The sequence below is a fragment of the Rutidosis leptorrhynchoides genome, chromosome 2 (assembly GCF_046630445.1).
Source record: "Rutidosis leptorrhynchoides isolate AG116_Rl617_1_P2 chromosome 2, CSIRO_AGI_Rlap_v1, whole genome shotgun sequence".
Lineage (NCBI taxonomy): Eukaryota > Viridiplantae > Streptophyta > Magnoliopsida > Asterales > Asteraceae > Rutidosis > Rutidosis leptorrhynchoides.
The window spans coordinates 587,378,685-587,391,933 of NC_092334.1; the positions used below are offsets into that span (position 1 = coordinate 587,378,685).

General features: G+C 34.0%; 2 protein-coding genes across 5 annotated transcripts; both read left to right on the top strand.

The window, feature by feature from the left end:
• Positions 1-434: 434 nt before the first annotated feature.
• Positions 435-5,680, top strand: LOC139893295 (protein trichome birefringence-like 12). Of its 3 annotated transcripts, none has more exons than XM_071876455.1 (5): positions 435-590; positions 2,272-3,123; positions 3,898-4,035; positions 4,130-4,379; positions 5,159-5,680. In XM_071876455.1, the coding sequence occupies exons 2-5, from the start codon at positions 2,600-2,602 to the stop codon at positions 5,438-5,440; spliced, it is 1,194 nt and encodes a 397-aa protein (XP_071732556.1). In that variant the 5' UTR covers positions 435-590; positions 2,272-2,599; the 3' UTR covers positions 5,441-5,680. The 3 variants fall into 3 exon arrangements, with proteins under 3 accessions (XP_071732556.1, XP_071732557.1, XP_071732555.1); XM_071876456.1 differs by having other exon boundaries at positions 2,276-3,123; XM_071876454.1 differs by lacking the exon at positions 435-590 and having other exon boundaries at positions 635-3,123.
• A 2,598-nt stretch (positions 5,681-8,278) lies between these two features.
• Positions 8,279-12,939, top strand: LOC139893296 (bifunctional TH2 protein, mitochondrial-like). 2 transcript variants are annotated; one of them, XM_071876457.1, is made up of 6 exons: positions 8,279-8,621; positions 8,705-8,813; positions 9,810-10,103; positions 10,907-11,294; positions 11,967-12,233; positions 12,332-12,939. In XM_071876457.1, exons 1-6 carry the CDS (start codon positions 8,311-8,313, stop codon positions 12,745-12,747), a joined length of 1,785 nt encoding a protein of 594 aa, XP_071732558.1. In that variant the 5' UTR covers positions 8,279-8,310; the 3' UTR covers positions 12,748-12,939. The 2 variants fall into 2 exon arrangements, with proteins under 2 accessions (XP_071732558.1, XP_071732559.1); XM_071876458.1 differs by having other exon boundaries at positions 8,283-8,621; positions 11,970-12,233.
• Positions 12,940-13,249: the final 310 nt, after the last annotated feature.

A 13,249-nucleotide genomic window follows, 5' to 3' on the forward strand; every position in this document is an offset into this window, starting at 1 on the left:
ATATATATATATATATATATATATATATATATATATATATATTATTTTGTTACAATTATTTAATTTAATTTAAAAATTGTATTTAATACATCAACACATGATTAAGTAAGCTTATTTATTATTCATTTTATATATATAGATATATTATTTCATTTCATTTATTTAATCTAATTTAATAGGAATTATATTTAATACACTAATATGATTAAATAAGCTTATTTATGAGTTATGACTCTTGGGGTCACTTTTAAGATTATTAATTTATGAAGGTTTTTTTTTTTTTTAACTGAATTTATATGTATTTTTTTATAGATTATATATGTAATAATAGATAATTGAAATAGAATTTAATGTAGCTGATTTATGAGATAGGTTGTCAATATTTAGGTAGTAATAGATGCTATTTGGGTCTTGATCTCCTGAATATACCCGCCCAAATCACGTCGTAACACAGCCTGAAAGGCCTCGCACTTCAGCCGACACCACACCGGTACACCATCCCACCACCGGCCATTCCCGATCGTCGGCGACCACCACTCAAGATTTTTCGATCGGATCGGAATCTTTGCTTCTCTTTTAACCATTAACCAGTAAGTTTTTGATCTACGTTTCTGCTCGTGTTTATTTAACACTCTCAATGCTGTTAGACAATTGCTCCATTACCAAAGCTTGCAGTCATTATGAACTGCCAAATTCTATATTGCACAACTTGTCGTAATAAGTTTCAATGGAAATATTCATATTTATTTAGTGAATAAAATAGCATTATATGAATTATCAGATATTATTTAATCTAAATTTGAGGTTAGAAATTAGGGTTATATTATTATAAATGCTTAACATAAAGACATATAATTGATTTTTTTTTTTTTTTTTACTGCCACTTGATATGTAGGTCTTCTATTCTTTGCTTTTGTGTTGCTTTGCATCTCTGATGATGATGTCTTAAATCAATCAATAATAAAACTATAATAATTGGCTTAGAAACTGCCAGGATGCTCATCAATGATAATTTAATTAGGCAGGTTTACAATAATTGTTTTGAGTTTAGATGATTTGGATGTAATTTGTTGTCATTATTAGGTGGTTTATATGTAGGCTTAGAAACTGGCTACATAGTCATTATCAAGCATTTTCTAAGACATCTGATTAATAATCAAACACTCCCGAAACTAAGAACTAGGCTACTGCTCTATGCATAATAATTGGTATAAATGGGTCAGTGTGTCCAAAATGGGTTTGGGTGGTTGAATTCGGGATACAAGTTATAAGCAATTTAATCTATATCTATTTTATATTGATAATTGCATAGGACGGGTGTTGATTGGGTACATGTAGGAGTATGACATTATTAATCTTTTAATTGAGTTATAAGGTGTTTTAGTTGTTTGTCATATACATGGGTTAAATCTCCCTGTTAATAGGTGTCGTTAGAGAGCGTATTGTATTTTGCTATGGGGCATGGAGTTAATGATGTCCATGTACGAGCTAGGATACTTGTCACCAATTTTTCATAATGTGGGTTAAAAGGCCATTTAATTAGTCAAATCAGTATCTATGTTTTTAGTCAAATCATGTGTGAGCATACTTATCTTATATTTTGAGATATGTTCATAGTAAGACTTCTATCTCATTTAAAAAATTTGAGGAACAAAGGGGTCTTGACCTGACTTAACCCGAACCATTTACACCATATATGTTCGACCCGTTTGACTCGTCCCAAACCCAACCTTACCCCAATCAATTGCCAGGTATAGTATTGACGTCCGATTTTGAAATCTTGACACCAGAATTGGGTAACTAGTAACTAACAACGTATTTATATTAAGCGAGTGATAGTAAAAGTTTTTTTTTTTTGTATCTAACCTTATAGAAATAACTAATAAGTTCTGTTGAAGTAACTCGTGAATTACTGTACCGTGTTAGTCGTGAATTCCAGCAAAGATTTTGGGTGGTTTTCCTATTTTGGCTTATTTGTTGATTAACCAGTTCCAGAAAAGTTGTATTTTTTATGCTTTCACCATATACTTATTGTTAGATTTGTAAGGATTGTATAGCCCAAACACAATGTCCTGCAATATAAGCCCAAGAATCCATCCTTTTCTAAAACCAATTGGTGGTAGAGGGACTTCCCCTTAGACTTATATACATACATTTGCTTTTGTCCCATGACCGATGTGGGACTTCGGTTTGCACCCCCAACAAGATTCTGTTAAATTAGACACTGCTTTGTTATTGTATCACTTATTCACGTGTTAATGATTTGCTTAGGCAGAGTAAGGGCTGTTGTTGTGCATCCTCTAAAGAACCAACAAGAAAGAAGAAACAGATCACCAAGAAACGGAGAGTTGATGTGTAATCTTTAGTGTTTTGGTCATGTTGCAGACGACTTATATGAGGATTTACTAGAAGGTGTTAGTGGCATAAGTGAGATTTAGGCTTTATTTTTACCTGCTTTGATCTGATTCTGTTGTGACCCGAACATGTTAGCTGTACGCATTACCCGAGCATGTTGTGACCGAAAGACGTTTCGATACAGCTTCTTAAACTGACCCGCCCGCTCATTTATCCACCTTAGTTGTGGTAACGAATACCAGATATGGGTACTAGCCTCCGTACAACCTTATTAACATGGTTAATTCTCACAGCTTTTTCACTCACCATCTTCTACTCAAACATACTCCCTTTATACTCGCATTCAAAACCTTCATCATTACCACTCCCAGTACCCTGCAATCTTTTCAGAGGAAAATGGGTATTTGACCCGACCCGAAGAAGACCCATATACGATGAAACCTGCCCTTTTCACAGAAACGCATGGAATTGTATTAGAAACCAAAGAGATAATATGGATCGGATCAATTCTTGGAAATGGGTACCTGAAAAATGTCAACTTTATGATATTGACCCAGTTGAATTTATGGGTAAAATGAGAGATAAAAATATTGGGTTTATAGGGGATTCTTTAAATGAAAACTTTTTGGTGAGTTTTTTGTGTACTCTTAGGGCTGCTGATTTGGGTGCTAAGAAATGGAAGAGGAAAGGGGCTTGGAGAGGAGCTTATTTCCCTAAATTCAATGTTACTGTCGCATACCATCGTGCGGTTTTGCTAGCGAAATACGAGTAAGTTTTCGATTTTGGTTAGATTGTTGTTGTTGTGTGTCTGAATGTTTTTGGAGAACCTAATTGTTTTTTTATTATTATTATAATAATCAACTGTAGCATTGAACCACATTTATGAACCTAGCACTGTAGGATGTGTAATTGCAATCATATTACGTTCATGAAATCATTACTTAAGCTTCGGGGTACCTCTTAAAGTAGTAACAGTGGTTATCATAGTATTAGTCTTACCAGTTTACTACCAAAGGGTTTTTGGCCAAGTGTTATAAAGGGAATTTGTAAACTTTGAGGTTGTGAGTTCGAGTCCTGTCGTGAACAAAAAAGGGTGGGTGTGTTGCTGTTCCAAAAAAGGTCTTACCAGTTTACTCACTAGAATTGTTAAAATGCTCCATATTCGTTAATTTTGATGTCATGAAGTAGCAATGATTTTTTTAAATGTTATTCTGATAAGCACGTTATATTTATGATAATAATAATCCTTTCAGTTTACCTAACTAGTTACGGTTTTGATCTTCATCCTCGTGTTAACAGAAAAAGAATTGTTAACGTTGCTAAGTAATCTATTAATCTTTCTTATGGTAATATTTGATAGATAAACAACATTGGTATTATAGATGAACAGTGTAGCAGCTTAGTAAAAATATTTGCATCGAGAAATGTATGGTAGATGTTTTTTTTTTCTGTGGGTTGCCTTTTTGTGTGTGTGTGTGTGTGTGTGTGTGTTTTGCGTCATTTTAAGATGCTTTTCTTACATGTTGCTCTGATTATATAAAGATGGCAGCCAAAACAATCAGAGATCACCGAGGGAATCGAAGTGAGGGGTGTACATCGTGTGGACGTGGATATTCCAGCCAAAGAGTGGGCCGATATTGGTGGTTTTTATGATGTTGTCATTTTCAACACTGGACACTGGTAAAACATAAATTTTAAATTATAAATTATTATTATTTACATCTATTTATATTTTATTTATTGAACTTTTGATATCTATGGTTTGACTTAATAGGTGGGGCTATGATAAGTTTCCTAAAGAGTCACCTCTTGCCTTCTATGAAGGGGGGAAGCCGATAGTTCCCGCTCCCGACATGTTGGGTGGGCTTCAAATTGTACTGAAAAACATGGCTGCTCACATACACAAAGAGTTCCCCAAGACGACACTTAAATTTTGGCGGCTGCAATCACCTAGGCACTTTTACGGTGGTGATTGGAACCAAAATGGAAGTTGCTTATCCCGTGACCCTCTTAAGGAATCTGAGGTATCAACCCCCATTATAATATTCTTTTATGCACTTCTTGATTACTTTTTGATATACCTGCTGCAACAATTACTTTTCATTCAAAGGGTAAATTATAAAATTCGAGAAATGTTCGTACTAAGGGTGTTCAATATTTGATTTTAAACCGATTAACTCGAAACCGAACCGAACAGAATAAAAATCGAGAAAAAAAAACAAACTTAATTTGAATTCGGATTTCAATTCGGTTTTCAGTTTTGAATTCGATTTTAGGTCCGGTTCTTGGTTTTACTTTTTTGAATTTGGTAAAACCGAAAAACCGAATTTAACTAATTATATATTAATATTACAGTAATATATATGGACGAAAAGTTGATCTTTAAAATGTAATCCATATTCCGTATCTGTTATGATTATTTTGGTTAAATTATGTTTTTTTTGTATTTTCCAGTTTTAATCGAATCGAATTCGAATTCGGTCTGGTTTTGGTTTTTTAAATTAACATTTGTTTCAGTTTTCGGTTTTGCCTCTAAAATATTCAAAACCGAACTGAATAAACCGAGGAAACCGAAAACCGAACTGATAAACACCAATTTATATCAATTTTGATTGTCATATATTTGTTTGATTTTGATTTTGAAACAAATTTTGATCTCTTATATGACAAGTGATTATCATTCAACAAATACTTGAACACAACATGCTTAGTCGTACGATGCTATTTGTACGTGTCTGTGGTTTATCGAGGATGTTTTATTATAACAATACCATACGATACTAACGTACTGATCTCTGAACAGCTAGAACTGTGGTTTGATCCCAGCAACAACGGAGTCAACAAAGAAGCAAGATTAATAAATCAAGTGATCATTAAGACACTACAAGAAACGGATATCGAACTACTTGACCTGACCCACTTAAGTGAGTTTAGAGCCGATGCCCATCCAGCCACTTGGTTGGGTAAAAAAGATGCTGTGTCTGTTTGGGGTCAGGATTGCATGCATTGGTGCCTACCCGGTGTTCCAGATACTTGGGTCAACGTGTTGTCGCAACTTATACGATATAGGTTAGGGACAAGATGATAGGTTTTGTAATAGGTTTTTTGAGATCTTTGTTACATATCTTGCTGAAAGCAGACTTAAGTCTAAGTGTTGACTTTTTTTTTTGTCAAATTCAAGACTGCAAAAGAGTCGACGATTAGGCTTGTTCCTGCAATTTTGGTGATTGGGTTGTTGATTTTGAAATCTAGCATATGAGTTCAATTTGTGTACGTGTAGTTTAAATTATTTGTTAACATTGAATGAATAGCTCCTTTTATATGTTTCAGAGTAATTGCCGTAAAAGCTTTTTCTGTCATTTAATGTCATTCCAATTCAGCTTTGGGCCATGTGGCTGGGTGATGGGTGCTATCGGTTTGGGTCAAAATGGGTAACTTTGTACAGGGTTACAAGGGTCATGTTGGGTTGAGCCTGAACATTACAAATTTTGAAATAATTTCAAGAGTACTCTACTTTTTAAAAATATGATTCTGGAGATAATTTTTATATTAACAATACAATATTGAGTTGTAATCACTTGCATCCATTAATTTACTTGAAATCCAAGGGACCAACGAGAGCGCGACATGTGGCGCGAAAATCACACGTGATTGGAAAAAAAATAAAAAAAAAATTTTGAAAAAAAAAAAAATTTCGCAATTCTTTTTTTTTTTGAAAATTTTTTTTTTCGAAATTTTTTTATAATCACATGTGATTCTGCATGTCAATCACTTGTGATTATGTATGTTAATCCAATCACATGTGATTATGCATGTCAATCACATGTGATTATGCATATCAAATCCAATCACATGTGATTGTACAATTCAATCACATGTGATTGTGCAGGTAAATCACATGTGATTGTAGAAAAAAATTTGGGAAAAAAAAATTCAAAAAAAATAATTTCGAAAAAAAATTAAAAAAAAAAATTTCTAAAAAAAAAAGTTTTTTGGAATTTTTTTCAATCACATGTGATTTCGCGCCACATGTCACGCTCTCATTGGTTCCTTTGATCTCAACTTAATTTATGGATTCAGATAAATATTCCTCATACAATATTAGGTGAGTTTCAAGCCATTTTCTTGCAAGTATATTATTTTGGTGTGACCCCTAAGATATATGTGTGAAAAATCACATCTCTAGTTATTATTATTATTATTATTATTATTATTATTATTATTATTATTATTATTATTATTATTATTATTTATATGTAAATGTAAATAGATGGTCTAAAAAGGACATATCAACTTCTCTAGTCCAATTTTATGTTATTCAAGTCATCTCTTGTATAAGGACTACATATTATATTTTGATTTTTTTGTGTCGTTGGTCCCTCCATTATATATTAAAAAGTTGATCTTCAGTTTTTTTTTTTTACAACATCCTTCCATTATCTCAAATAAAACATACCGAGTCCTTCCGCCAACCATCCGTTTAACTTCTATGTATGGCCCCCGTCCTCCCCGTAAATATTTTTAATAATAGACACCCAAAGTGAGTCATTCTCATGTTTAAACCGCCACCACCATTTTGCAAGTAAGACACGATTTTTAAACGCAAGAGGGGCAATATCTAACCCACCAAATTCACGAGGCTTAAGACAAGTATCCCATTTAACCTATGCCATTTTTGAGACCTCGGAAGATCCGCCCCAAAAAAACCGACGTCTCAACCCCTCAAGTTTATCAATAACACAAGACGGGGATATGTAAAGCGAAAAGAAATAAAGAGGTAGACTAGATAATACCGATTTAATTAATGTAAGTCTACCACCATACGAGAGGGTATGGACTTAGGTACGGTACGTTGTCCGGTTTGTGACAATGGTTTGGAATCAGTAGAGCACTCCATCATCTTATGCACGTTCGCTTTTGACATTTGGAATCGTGTCTATGATTGGTGGAAGCTCGGCCCTTTTACAAACTTGGGTATAAATGAATCTTTTCTTGGAAATGGATATAACTTCAACTCCGACTTGGGAAAACTGTTGTGGCAAGCTACGGAATGGGTTACGGGATACATGATTTGGAAAAGTAGGAACGCTTTCACTTTCACTAAGATAAAACCGACATGCGCAATGGTATTCAAAGACATCCAACTTAAATGCTTCGAATGGTTCTCTAATATGATCAAAGGTACTAATATTGAATGGGATGTCTGGCTTGCAAATCCACGAGGTTATGATTCGCTAGCTTTATCGTCTAGGAGATCCGGGATAGGTTAATTAATTGTTCTACACGCAGGTTTTTTGCCCCACTCCTGGAGTAGTCGTTTTGGTCGAGAGAATTTGAGGTGGATCAGGGGGCTTTGTCGTTGAATTGCCAACACTGTGCTCTGTCCCCACTCCAGCTTGTTTAGTTAATTCTTCTCAAGTCCAATCTCGACCTTAATGATAATGAACGGACTACGGCGTTTTCCTGCACACTTGTGGAGTTTTATTATCTCGGTTATATATTTGTCGTTTTGTTTTCCTAGATGTAGTTCCGTTTTTGTAAGCGTGACATTATTGTAATTATTTCGTGTTGATATATATAATACATACTTTCTTTGCCGTTAAAAAAAAAAAAAAAAAACTTCTATGTATGGAAAAAATGTTTGCTTATGAAATGTAAAATTCAGGACTTATCCAGTTTGTTATGTTTCTGAGTATAAATATTGATAATGTTTGGAAGTCTTAAGGATGTCATTATCAATCTGTTTACCCTTTATTTATTAAAAAATTAAATAGAAATGTAACATATAAATACATTATTATTATTATCCCCTACCGAAAGAAAAATATAAAATATAAAAAGTTGAATTTTACGTTAGGATTAGGTGGAAAGTAACAAATTTCCACTTTACTCAAACAATCACGTTCCACTTGAATTCAACACCCCTTTTAAAACACTCCAAAATCTTGTTTCTTGATGCGCTTTTTATCAATCAAGCCCTTTTGTAGTGGAATTTCAATACAAACTCACCGATATGCTTCTTTATTATTATTCAATAACAGAAAAAACCATAATCCCAATTTCAAGTTTTTATCAACAATGATAACCCCAAATGAAAAAGATGAACAAGGGTTTGCTAAACGGTTATGGGTTAAATATAATAAAGAATCAATTAATTCACTTTACACTCCCTTTGTTGTTTCTTTAGCTTCTGGGACTTTAAAGATTGACACTTTTCGACATTATATTGCTCAAGATGCTCACTTTCTTAAATGTTTTGCACAGGCGTAAGTAAATTATATATCTTTTTATGTTTTTGTTTTATGGGTATTGGTAAAATTGGTAAATGTGTGTTTTATATTTGTTTTAGATATGAATTAGCTGAGGAGTGTGCAGATGATGATGATGATAAAGTTTGTATCAATGAGTTGAGAAAGAGTGTTGTTGAAGAGCTTCAAATGCATGGCTCTTTTTGCCAAGTAAGATTTTAGTCATTTTGTACAAAATTAATTGTTTATATGTATCATTTATAGAAGAGTTTCCTGTTTATTTATATGTATCTTGTTTTATACCCAACAGACCAAAATATTTGGATCATGTTCAAATGCTCATTTCTCCCTTTCTTGTTTAGGTTATTATTTAAACATTCAAATTTGGCTCTCACTATTTTGACTTTAATGAAGTTTAGTTTTACATGACTAAAATGTAATTAGCTTACATTCCGATAAGTTGAGCCTTCCTTAAAAAATTTAATGAAAATAAAAGTGTACGATTTAGTGTTAAATGATTGACTCGTGGACTTGATTTGTAAGACTATTCATAACCTTGACGGTGATGTCAGAGGTAAATTTGTGCACTTTTTGGTGAAAAAGTGGGTTTTTGACTGTGACTGTATTTGACCCCATTAACCCAAAATGTCAAGTTTTTGTGTCAAATATTTGGAGGGTGATATGGTAAAATCTGATTGGAAATTGGGTGGGAAAAAATAAATAAGTAACAAAAATATATTTAATTTTAATTGATAATTGGTTGGTTAAATCGTCAAGCTTCCAGTCAGTTTTTTGACTAACGACATAATCCGTCAAAAAGTCACGCTCGGTTAATAGCCGTCACACTTCGTCAAGCTGGCCACATCATCTAACGCCTATCATCTAACGCTTATCATCTAACGCTTGGTTAGAAACAGTCTAAGGGAACTATTTAATTTAGAATATGACCAATTTTGATCTATAGTATGATTCATTTGGTGTATAGTATATGTGACTGTTTGTTATATCATCCAGGAATAGGGTTAGTGAAAATAAAAGTGTACGATTTAGTGCTAAATGGTTGAATCATGGACTTAATTCTGAATGGAACTATTCGATCTAAAATATGACCAATTTTGATCTTCTGTATGATGATTCATTCAGTGATCTGTTGTATGATGATTCATTTAGTGTCTAGTATATGTGACTGTTTGTTACGTCATCCAGGAATGGGGTTTTGACGTGTCGTCCGAAGAAACCATCCCAAATGCTGCAACACTCAAGTACACCGACTTCTTGTTGGCAACAGCTTCCGGGAAGATTGAAGGAGTAAATTGTCCTGCAAATCTCACAACCCCTTTTGAGAAAACAAAAATTGCAGCGTATACTATAGGTGCCATGGTCCCTTGTATGAGGCTTTATGCTTTTATTGGTAAAAAACTCCAGTCTTTGGTCGATATTTACGGCGTTTGTCACCCGTACAAGAAATGGATCGATAGTTATTCCTCTCAAGATTTTCAGGTGTTCATCTTTCTTTTTGCTTGTGTAGTAAGTAGTATTTTATACGTCCGTATTCTCAAAGAGTCGGCAACATTGGACCAAATATGATTTCATTCTGGTTGTATTTTTTCCCCAACATTGGACCATATTTAGCTAAAATGACATTGGGTTGGAGCTTGCCAAAGTGCTTTTAAATGCTTTAGACCTCCTGAATTTACTTAATTAAAGTGATATTGTTTTTAAATTCTTATAACAATAAGTAGTAATGTATAAAATTCAAGAAACTGGACAAATGCATTGAAGGGTACGCCCAAAGGCCCCAAACAAACCCAATTAAGGTTCCTGTTTGCAGTGTTGTAAAACTCCCCGATTAATGCCAATCACTCTACGATTACTTCTTTTTAGGAACCGGCCGATCCGAGCTTCCAAAAGCTGAGTAATTAACTGGTCAACGTAGTTAAATGGGTCAAAACCGGATTTAATGGTCAAAGCCGGTCAAAGTCAATATTGGTCAACATTTTACTATGAAATTAAATTAGAAATTCGGTTTTTTTGAACAGATGAAGATTGTTTTCATGTTTATTGACAATTATATTTACATTTATGTTTATATTTATGGATTTCTTGTAATTTTACACACATAATTTAGAAATTTATTACTTGAAAGTATAAAAAGTCCAATTCGATTACTCCCCGAGTTACCGATTATTTCCTCGAAAATCCTGACCGAGTAGCGCTTTTTTGCAACCTTGCCTATTTGGATCTGTTAACCAACCCATCTGACCTTCCATTGTGCTAATATTTCCTTGAAAATAATTAATTAGGCTGCAGCACTTAAAACTGAGAACTTACTGGACAAATTAAGTGTAACTTTAACTGGCGAAGAACTCAATATCATGCAAAAGCTTTACCATCAAGCGATGAAACTTGAGCTGGAATTTTTTTTAGCTCAACCTGTGGACCAGCAGACTGTTGTACCGCTATCGAAGGAGCACGATTCTGTTACAATCTTCTCTGATTTTGATTTGACATGCACCGTTGTTGATTCGTGTACTGTGTTGTCCGAGATTGCTATTGTCTCATCGCCGAAGTCGGGTCCCGAAAGTCCCAGGGTACCTGTAGCTGAATTGAAAAACACATGGGAAGCCTTATCGAAGCAGTATGCACAAGATTATGAACAGTGCATGGAAGCTATGTTGGTAAATCAGAAAGGTGATATATAATATTCGAGCTAGATGTCATTCTATTTACTTGAGGTCTATTTGGGTCATGTTTCATATATTACAAGAAAGATGTATGGGTAGAGTAAAATCAGTGTTGTTAACGGCGTCTGTCTCGGCTGACTAGTCGGTTTAGCGTCTAGCTCGTCCCCTTTTGCCCGAAAACGACTAATTAGTTGGTCAATGCTAAAAAGTGAGGTCAAAGTCAGCCTGAGTCCGTTCGAATCGGGTCAGAGTCGGTCAAAGTCAAGTTTGGACAAATATGTTTGATATATTTTTTAGTAATATATATACGTTAAATATATATGTTACTAAAAATCAATGTTAGTCAACGTCCAACTTGACCCCGACTCGACTGTCTAGTCGTTTCAAAGTCCCGCCCAGACTCAGAGCGACTTTTCCATCCATGAGTAAAATAAAGTACCTGAAATGGAAACAAGTCAAGCGGTTTTAACAGGTTGACCGGTTTGAAAGTCACCCAAGTATATCAAAATTTAAAATATCTTAAATCACATTAGAAAATAATGGTAAGATTGATTGATATGAAAATAATATAATTTTAATAATCAGTTTGGCAGACTAAATATTTTTATGGAAACTGATCTTTTTTTTTTTTTTTTTTTTTTTTTTTTCTCTTTCTTTTTTTCCAAATTGCCTTTGGAAGTAGATAAGTTTGATTATGAGGGGCTTAGGATGGCACTTGAACAGCTATCAGATTTCGAGAAAACGGCAAATACAAGAGTGGTTGAGTCTGAGATACTCAAGGGTTTGAATCTTGAAGATATTAAACGTGCCGGTGAACATATTGTTTTCCAAGATGGTTGCATGGAGTTTTTTCAGCGCATCACAAAAAACGAAAACTTAAACGGGGATGTCCACGTACTCTCTGTTTGCTGGTGCGGTGATCTAATCAGATCCGCTTTTTCATCAGGTAAACCATACATGTGTAAACTTGCTCAATTGCTTGCATATTTCATGAAGTTACCTAATCTCATTTGACTTGCGTATCGATTGTATGATGTTGAATAGGAGGTATTCAAAATCTACAATTACACTCAAACGAGTTAGTCTACGAAGGCCTTTTATCCACTGGCGAAATCATGAAAAAAGTCGAGTCCCCCGTTGACAAGCTTCAAACTTTTAAAGCTATTATGAAAGAACATGACCAAGTTGACAAAAAGAACCTAACCATCTACATTGGAGACTCGGTTGGCGACTTGCTTTGTCTGCTAAACGCAGACATAGGCATTGTGATCGGGTCAAGCTCGAGTCTTCGAAAAATTGGGACCCATTTTGGTGTTTCTTTCATACCTTTGTTCCCAGGTTTAGTCATGAAACAAAGAGAGCATGTAGAAGGAAGAGGATTTAACTGGAATCAGCTATCAGGGACTGTATATACAGTTTCTAGTTGGGCTGAAATAGATTCGTTCGTTGTTGGCTATTGATTGAAAAGTACTTTTTTTAACGTATATATACTTCGGTGTTTTGTTTTCTGTTATTGTTTTTCTTATCATGATGAAGCACTTAATCTTTGTAGGTTAGAAGTTGTAAGTTATATGTAAATTTGAACTCTTGAATGTAACCTCACATTATCTCTATTTAATCTGAGTGTATGGAATAACTATATGTTTTGGTTATCACAGTTTATACTTTTTGATTTGTTTTGTTAATTATAATATAAGTTTCTACATTCTTAATTCTTGTTTTTTGATATGCTTTCTTTGAGCAACATAAACCACACATCGAAGAATCACAATCCAAGTTTCAGTTTTCAACAGCATCACAATTACAACAAGTGATCAACACTGAAATAAAAAAAAAGCATTGCGAAACGTCTATGGATATTGCTTAGTGAAGTATCGATTCCCTCTCGATACTTTGGACACTACAGATTGTTACTTTTCATCATTACATAGCTCAAGATGTTCATTTTCTTAATTGCGTCCC

Bases quoted from the DNA above. Each gene is read 5' to 3' on its own strand.
- LOC139893295 (XM_071876455.1), top strand. From the start codon at position 2,600: ATGGGTACTAGCCTCCGTACAACCTTATTAACATGGTTAATTCTCACA. The intron at 4,036-4,129 runs GTAAAACATAAA...TTGACTTAATAG, and splicing joins ATTTTCAACACTGGACACTG to GTGGGGCTATGATAAGTTTC. The intron at 4,380-5,158 runs GTATCAACCCCC...ATCTCTGAACAG, and splicing joins ACCCTCTTAAGGAATCTGAG to CTAGAACTGTGGTTTGATCC.
- LOC139893296 (XM_071876457.1), top strand. From the start codon at position 8,311: ATGCGCTTTTTATCAATCAAGCCCTTTTGTAGTGGAATTTCAATACAA. The intron at 8,814-9,809 runs GTAAGATTTTAG...TACGTCATCCAG, and splicing joins TGCATGGCTCTTTTTGCCAA to GAATGGGGTTTTGACGTGTC. The intron at 12,234-12,331 runs GTAAACCATACA...GATGTTGAATAG, and splicing joins CAGATCCGCTTTTTCATCAG to GAGGTATTCAAAATCTACAA.